Genomic DNA, 8,296 nt, shown 5'->3' on the forward strand with positions numbered 1-8,296 from the left:
ATGTAAGCCTACTTGTGACAATAAAGGTTATTATTCTGAATTTATGAGTAGATGTACCTGAGTGGGAAGTGGATGTGTTTGGTTTTGCAGTGAATATCTCTATTTGCGGAGTTTTACTTGGGGGCTGTAATTGTATCAGGATGCAATTCACCTTCAGAGATTCTGTGCCTTAAACCAGGAGCCAAGAGATAGTCAGACAAATTAAGAGATAAATCTTTTGAAGATTTATTTTGCTTTGTTCCTCAAGGATATATTGTACACCAAATATCCAATTGGCAGTAAAGCGCATTCCGATGTGTAAGAAGCGAGAACAGTCAGGCGCTCCGTTTACAAACACTACGTTGAAATATATCCACCTGGTGAAATGCATGTTGAAAACATACAAAAAATACAGACCTACTTGGTAGGTAACAGTAACATCCGAGCTCTGAAACTATTTACACATAGATTACAAAAATATACTCTTAGATATTTTTTGCTTACATTCGAAAGAAATGGTTTTGGCATTTCTTCCCCTTTTCCTCTTCCTTCTAACATTCCCTCCATCTGCAAAGTGCCTTTAGTGATCATCTCTCTGCTTTCACCTTTAAGGCTTTGATGCAGTGCATCCACCTACAGACACACATGTCAGCAAGCTACACATAAAAGGCACACAGACTTCTGACAACTTTGAACCCAACGGATTGACAAAGCAAAGTTCTGCCACTTGGGAATGCTGAGGTGATCTCCACAGAATAAAGATGTCCTACACATGCTGCCACCTCACTGCATTCCAAGTGCATTTTCTTTTGTTTAAAGGAACTGGTAACAGCATTGCACAATAGAAACATTTACCAAATGCCCTGTCAACTCCAAATATACAGGATGGAATATGGAAATGCTCCCCCCCACCCACCCCATTCAACATTTTTCACATGAATAGTACCTGCAGAACTCTGAATGGGGAAATGTTTGGCACAAGTACACGATAGCAAGGTGAAGTTTATTTATATAAAACATGTCCATTATTGGAGACTTGAACAACTTCAGATCTCAATTGTCCTTGGTGTTAGAGAGGATGGCATTTCAGAGAGTGGAGAGCTCACTGAAGGGTAGCTGTTGCTCACTACTGCAGAGGGATATGTGTTGGTTACTGAGGATTCAAATGAAGTGCTCACTACTGAGGAAGGATATGTGTTGGTTACTGGGGATTCAAATGAAGTGCTCACTACTGCGGAGGGATATGTGTTGGTAACTGGGTGTTCAAATGAAGTGTTCGCCAATGCGGAGGGATATGTGTTGGTTACTGGCGATTCAAATGAAGTGCTCACTACTGCAGAGGGATATGAGCTGGTTACTGAGGATTCAAATGAAGTGCTCACTACTGCAGAGGGATATGTGTTGGTTACCGGGGGTTCAAATGAACTGCTCACTACTGCGGAGGGATATGCGTTGGTAATTGGGGATTCAAATGAATTGCTCACTACTGCGGAGGGATATGTGTTGGTTACTGGGGATTCAAATGAATTGCTCACTACTGCGGAGGGATATGTGTTGGTTACTGGGGATTCAAATGAATTGCTGACTACTGCGGGGGGATATGTGTTGGTCACTGAGGATTCAAATGAATCACTGACTACTGCAGAGGGATATGTGTTAACTGAGGATTCAAATGAATCACTGACTACTGCGGAGGGATATGTGCTGGTTACTGGGGATTCAAATGAAGTATTCACTACTGCGGAGGGATATGTGCTGGTTACTGGGGATTCAAATGAAGTGCTCACTACTGCGGAGGGATATGTGTTGGTTACTGGGGATTTAAATGAAGTGCTCACTACTGCGGAGGGATATGTGCTGGTTATCGAGCTTGGGAAAGAGATTGCAGGTGGACTGCTGCAGCTGGAGATACACAGCGCCTTATCTGCTTTCTTCTCCTTCTGCCTCAGGTGAATCTTGGTGTGCCTTTTCCTTTCGTCGCTTCTGGCAAACTTACGACCGCAGATTTCGCAAGCGAAAGGTTTCTCGCCGGTGTGTGTGCGGATGTGAGTTGTGAGGTGGTCACTTCTGCTGAAGTTTCTCATGCAGATCCGGCACTGGAAGGGTTTCTGACCAGTGTGTATCCGGATGTGGCGAGTGAGTTCATCAGACCTGGAGAAACGGCGGTCACAAGTCTCCATGGGACAGGCATATGGTCGCTCATGAGGAGGGGTCTTGCTGGGCCGATTGGGATATTTCCTCAGTCTGGACGGTTTGACCAGTTGAGAGTGGTAAGTGTTAATGTTCTTGGATTGAGGACAGCTGGTCTGGTTGGCTATGGCTTTGATGGTGGACAGGGGGATGAGGGAAGGTTGAGCCCTGGGCTCCAATGTCTGAAAAGGTTTTTGTTCAGAACTGTTCATGGTGATGTCCTCCTGCTGGCTGAACAGATAGTCCGGGATCATTGGCAGCTGGTAGCTTGTGCTGCAGTTCTTTGTGTTGGAGTAAGGAGGATACTGGATAGGGTTACTGAGACTCGAGAAGCCCTCAGACTGGCCTGTGAACATGTCCGAGTTGGTATTAGTTAAGGTTGAAGGAGCCGAGTAGATGGCAGTGGATTCACTTGTCTGGCCTGAACAACTAATGGGCTGGCTGGAGGACGAGGCGCTCATACTGACGATGCCACTGACCAGGCTGAAGAGTGGCTCGGGCCACAGGCTACTGCCTCCTGGAGCAGGTTCCAATGAGAAACGACCCGTGTAGGCAATGGATGGGAGACGGCAATTCTGGGTGGAATAAGACTCCAGGATGGATTTTTCAATGCCAGGTGAAATATCGGTAAACGTATCTGAAACATCAAAGGAATATTGTTTCAATAGATTGCATCAAACAACAGTCAAAGAGAATATTTCACTTTTATAATCTGTCTGTCTGAAATTGTGCTTTACATAAATATTAATGTGTGCGTCTTTCTATGTTTGTCTGCTGGTAACTCATCCGTATTTGCATGTTGTACATGTGCATAGGTCCCCTTCTTGATCCATGTCGATATATCACTGTTTCCCAGTGTTTATCTGTGTGTATGCATTCTCCCGTGTCATTGTGGATAGCGCAATTGCTTCACAGCTCCAGGGTCCCAGGTTCGATTCCGGCTTGGGTCACTGTCTGTGCGGAGTCTGCACATCCTCCCCGTGTGTGCGTGGGTTTCCTCCGGGTGCTCCGGGTTCCTCCCACAGTCCAAAGATGTGCAGGTTAGGTGGATTGGCTATGATAAATTGCCCTTAAGTGTCCAAAATTGCCCTTCGTGTTGGGTGGGGTTACTGGGTTATGTGGATAGGGTGGAAGTGTGGACCTTGGGTAGGGTGCTCTTCCCAAGAGCCGGTGCAGACTCGATGGGCCGAATGGCCTCCTTCTGCACTGTAAAATCTATGATGTCTGCCTGTGTGTGTTGGTGTGTTTCTGTCCATGCGGGTGTGTGTGCCTGTCTCAGTGTGGTGTGTGTCTCAGTGTGGTGTGGTGTGTGTGTGTCTCTGTGTGGTGTGTGTGTGTCTCTGTGTGGTGTGTGTGTGTCTCTGTGTGGTGTGTGTGTGTCTCTGTGTGGTGTGTCTCTGTGTGGTGTGTGTCTGTGTGGTGTGTGTGTGTGTGTCTCTGTGTGGTGTGTGTGTGTCTCTGTGTGGTGTGTGTGTGTGTGTCTGTGTGGTGTGTGTGTGTCTCTGTGTGGTGTGTGTGTGTGTGTCTGTGTGGTGTGTGTGTCTCTGTGTGGTGTGTGTGTGTGTGTCTCTGTGTGGTGTGTGTGTGTCTCTGTGTGGTGTGTGTGTGTCTCTGTGTGTGTGTGTCTGTGTGTGTGTGTCTGTGTGTGTGTGTCTGTGTGTGTGTGTCTGTGTGTGTGTGTCTGTGTGTGTGTGTGTCAGTGTCTGTGTGTGTGTCTCTCTGTGTGTGTCTCAGTGTGTGTGTGCACGTGTGTGTGTGTGTGCGTGTGTGTGTGCCTCAGTGTGGTGTGTGTGCCTCAGTGTGGTGTGTGCCTCAGTGTGTGTGTGTGTGTGTGCGCACGCGCGCCTCAGTGTATGTGTGTGTGCCTGCCTCAGTGTGGTGTGTGTGTGTGTGCCTCAGTGTGGTGTGTGTGTGTGTGTGCCTCAGTGTGGTGTGTGTGTGTGTGTGCCTCAGTGTGGTGTGTGTGTGTGCCTCAGTGTGTGTGTGTGCCTCAGTGTGTGTGTGTGCCTCAGTGTGTGTGTGTGCCTCAGTGTGTGTGTGTGCCTCAGTGTAGTGTGTGTGTGTGCCTCAGTGTAGTGTGTGAATGCCTCAGTGTGGTGTGTGTGTGCCTCAGTGTGGTGTGTGTGTGTGTGTGCCTCAGTGTGGTGTGTGTGTGTGTGTGCCTCAGTGTGGTGTGTGTGTGTGTGTGCCTCAGTGTGGTGTGTGTGTGTGTGTGTGTGCACCTCAGTGTGTGTGTGTGTGCCTGTCTGTGTGGTGTGTATGTGTGCCTGTCTCTGTGTGGTGTATGTGTGCCTGTCTCTGTGTGGTGTATGTGTGCCTGTCTCTGTGTGGTGTGTGTGTGCCTGTCTGTGTGGTGTGTGTATGTGTGCCTGTCTCTGTGTGGTGTATGTGTGCCTGTCTCTGTGTGGTGTGTGTGTGTGTGTGTGCCTGTCTGTGTGGTGTGTGTGTATGTGTGCCTGTCTGTGTGGTGTGTGTGTATGTGTGCCTGTCTGTGTGGTGTGTGTGTATGTGTGCCTGTCTCAGTGTGGTGTGTGTGTGTATGTGTGCCTGTCTGTGTGGTGTGTGTGTTGGTGTGGTGTGTGTGTATGTGTGCCTGTCTCAGTGTGGTGTGTGTGTATGTGTGCCTGTCTCAGTGTGGTGTGTGTGTATGTGTGCCTGTCTCAGTGTGGTGTGTGTGTATGTGTGCCTGTCTCAGTGTGGTGTGTGTGTTGGTGTGGTGTGTGCCTGTCTGTGTGTATGTGTGCCTGTGTGTGTGCCTATCTATCTGCGTGTGTGCGTGCGTGGGATGTGTTGTGGGATGGGGAGGAATTCTCCAGTGTAGTCGGTACTATCCTCTCTCTGTATTCCCTGCCCTCCAGCTCGCTGTACACTGATAAATAATGCAGACAGCAAGATTTCCCATGTCTTCAATGATTGAAGAATTCCGCCCATATCAGAGGGGAAGTTTATTTCCCGATCCCCGTCTGCTTCACACGGTATATCATTCTCAGCCTGAACTCCGCCCAGACACACACACACACACAGTGGAACTGGGTTCCGCAGTACGAGCCGAGCTGGATCCAGTAGCTCAGGGTGGGATCACTCAGTATGGCACTCACCCGCTGACAGATGCTCGAACTGCTCCAGGGCTTCCCCGTAAAACGGCTGGTCGGTAGAGGCTGTCACCAGGGTTCCTGTCATCATCACATCCTCCAGTTTCTGATAGCTGTCAACAGAATGGTACAGAGGCTCCGAGAGCAGCGGGGACATGATCTCCGTCTTGGTCACCATCGCGACTCGAGCTCACCGTCCAACAGAGAGGGAGCCCGGGGACAGGACAGGGGGCCCGGGGACAGGACAGGGAGCCCGGTCTTGGCTGTGGGGAAGCTGCTATGTTTAGTTGGCTGAGCTGAGCTGAGCTGGGCTCCTCTCCTCTCCTCTCTCTCTCTCTCTCTCCCTGTCTGTCTGTCCTCCCCCTGCTGAATGAATCCTTTCCTCGCCAGCATTGGGAGCAGCAGCTATTTAGCGGGTTCCGCTCAGCCCAGCCTCTGACGTACATGACCATCTATGGAGCTCAGGAAGCCCATGTTTGGGCAGCTCCGGCCTCGGCAATTCCGTGACGTCCCTGGACTCTCAGCCGAGCCTGGGGAGCTCCCTGTGGGCGAGGAGCAGAGGATACCCCATCCCCCCCACCCCTCTGCCCTCCCCGGGGAGCCCAGCAACCAGGGCTGCATAGCAGCACCTAACCCCAGCCTGACCTCCACCCCAGGGGGCTCCCTCGCCCCTCTCTGAACAAGGGGAACCTTCCCCGGAAGACCCAGGGCTTCGCCACTCCATATTTGGTCACTCACTCAATCCATATTTAGACATCCGGCGGTTCCCTCTGGCAGACCAAATATGGATCTTCCGGTGTGTGAGCGCGAGAGAGAGGGAAAGTGCTGGAGCAGCAGAGCCCAGGCCAGCACACAGCCTCTCGATGAAGACCAGGCTGCTGGCTCGGAGCCACTGCTGCAGATGGACTTTAAACTTTTCAAAATACATCTCAATTCAGCTGCTCTCTACATTTCACACACCCTTCCTGGCATTCGGCTTAAAGGCAGCAGCTCCGAGTAAAACTCAGCGACAGAGGTCACAGCGAAGCTCCCACAACAAACAGCGAAACTCCATCAATCACCAGCAGAATTCCATCAGTTACCGGCTCAGCTCCAACAATCACCAGCTCAGCTCCATCAGCACGGTAGCATTGTGGATAGCACAATTGCTTCACAGCTCCAGGGTCGATTCCGGCTTGGGTCTCTGTCTGTGCGGAGTCTGTACATTCTCCCCGTGTGTGCGTGGGTTTCCTCCGGGTGCTCCGGTTTCCTCTCACAGTCCAAAAATGTGCAAGTTAGGTGGATTGGCCATGATAAATTACCCTTAGTGTCCAAAATTGCCCTTAGTGTTGGGTGAGGTTACTGGGTTATGGGGATAGGGTGGAGGTGTTGACCATGGGTAGGGTGCTCTTTCCAAGAGCCGGTGCAGACTCAATGGGCTGAATGGCCTCCTTCTGCACTGTAAGTTCTATGATCAATCACCAGCTCAGCTCCAACAATCACCAGCAGAATTCCATCAGTTACCAGCTCAGCTCCAACAATCACCAGCTCAGCTCCAACAATCACCACCAGCTCAGCTCCAACAATCACCACCAGCTCAGCTCCAACAATCACCACCAGCTCAGCTCCAACAATCACCACCAGCTCAGCTCCAACAATCACCAGCTCAGCTTAATCAATCACCAGCTCAGCTCCAACAATCACCAGCTCAGCTTAATCAATCACAAGCTCAGCTCCAACAATCACCAGCAGAATTCCATTAGCTCAGCTCCAACAATCACCAGCTCAGCTCCATCAATCACCAGCTCAGCCCCAACAATCACCAGCTCAGCTTCATCAATCACCAGCTCAGCCCCAACAATCACCAGCTCAGCCTGAACAATCACCAGCTCAGCCTGAACAATCACCAGCTCAGTCTGAACAATCACCAGCTCAGCCTGAACAATCACCAGCTCAGCCTGAACAATCACCAGCTCAGCCTGAACAATCACCAGCTCAGCCTGAACAATCACCAGCTCAGCCTGAACAATCACCAGCTCAGCCCCATCAATCACCAGCTCAGCCCCATCAATCACCAGCTCAGCCCCATCAATCACCAGCTCAGCCCCAACAATCACCAGCTCAGCTTCATCAATCACCAGCTCAGCCCCAACAATCACCAGCTCAGCTTCATCAATCACCAGCTCAGCCCCAACAATCACCAGCTCAGCTTCATCAATCACCAGCTCAGTCTGAACAATCACCAGCTCAGCCTGAACAATCACCAGCTCAGCCTGAACAATCACCAGCTCAGTCTGAACAATCACCAGCTCAGCCTGAACAATCACCAGCTCAGCCTGAACAATCACCAGCTCAGCCTGAACAATCACCAGCTCAGTCTGAACAATCACCAGCTCAGCCTGAACAATCACCAGCTCAGCCTGAACAATCACCAGCTCAGTCTGAACAATCACCAGCTCAGCCTGAACAATCACCAGCTCAGCCTGAACAATCACCAGCTCAGCCTGAACAATCACCAGCTCAGCCTGAACAATCACCAGCTCAGTCTGAACAATCACCAGCTCAGCCTGAACAATCACCAGCTCAGTCTGAACAATCACCAGCTCAGCCTGAACAATCACCAGCTCAGTCTGAACAATCACCAGCTCAGCCTGAACAATCACCAGCTCAGCCCCATCAATCACCAGCTCAGCCCCATCAATCACCAGCTCAGCCCCATCAATCACCAGCTCAGCTCCATCAATCACCAGCTCAGCTTAATCAATCACCAGCTCAGCTTCATCAATCACCAGCTCAGCCTGAACAATCACCAGCTCAGCCTGAACAATCACCAGCTCAGTCTGAACAATCACCAGCTCAGCCTGAACAATCACCAGCTCAGCCTGAACAATCACCAGCTCAGCCTGAACAATCACCAGCTCAGTCTGAACAATCACCAGCTCAGCCTGAACAATCACCAGCTCAGCCTGAACAATCACCAGCTCAGCCTGAACAATCACCAGCTCAGCCCCATCAATCACCAGCTCAGCCTGAACAATCACCAGCTCAGCCTGAAC

General features: G+C 50.5%; 1 protein-coding gene across 1 annotated transcript; it reads right to left on the reverse strand.

Annotated features, from left to right (window-relative positions):
- Positions 1-201: 201 nt before the first annotated feature.
- egr1 (early growth response 1) lies at positions 202-5,655 on the reverse strand. Its single transcript, XM_072511850.1, has 2 exons — positions 5,268-5,655; positions 202-2,806 (listed from the first exon to the last, which is right to left on the reverse strand). Exons 1-2 carry the CDS (start codon positions 5,437-5,439, stop codon positions 1,026-1,028), a joined length of 1,953 nt encoding a protein of 650 aa, XP_072367951.1. The 5' UTR covers positions 5,440-5,655; the 3' UTR covers positions 202-1,025.
- Between the last annotated feature and the right edge of the window lie 2,641 nt (positions 5,656-8,296).

This window comes from Scyliorhinus torazame, chromosome 7, assembly GCF_047496885.1.
Source record: "Scyliorhinus torazame isolate Kashiwa2021f chromosome 7, sScyTor2.1, whole genome shotgun sequence".
Taxonomy (NCBI): Eukaryota; Metazoa; Chordata; class Chondrichthyes; order Carcharhiniformes; family Scyliorhinidae; genus Scyliorhinus; species Scyliorhinus torazame.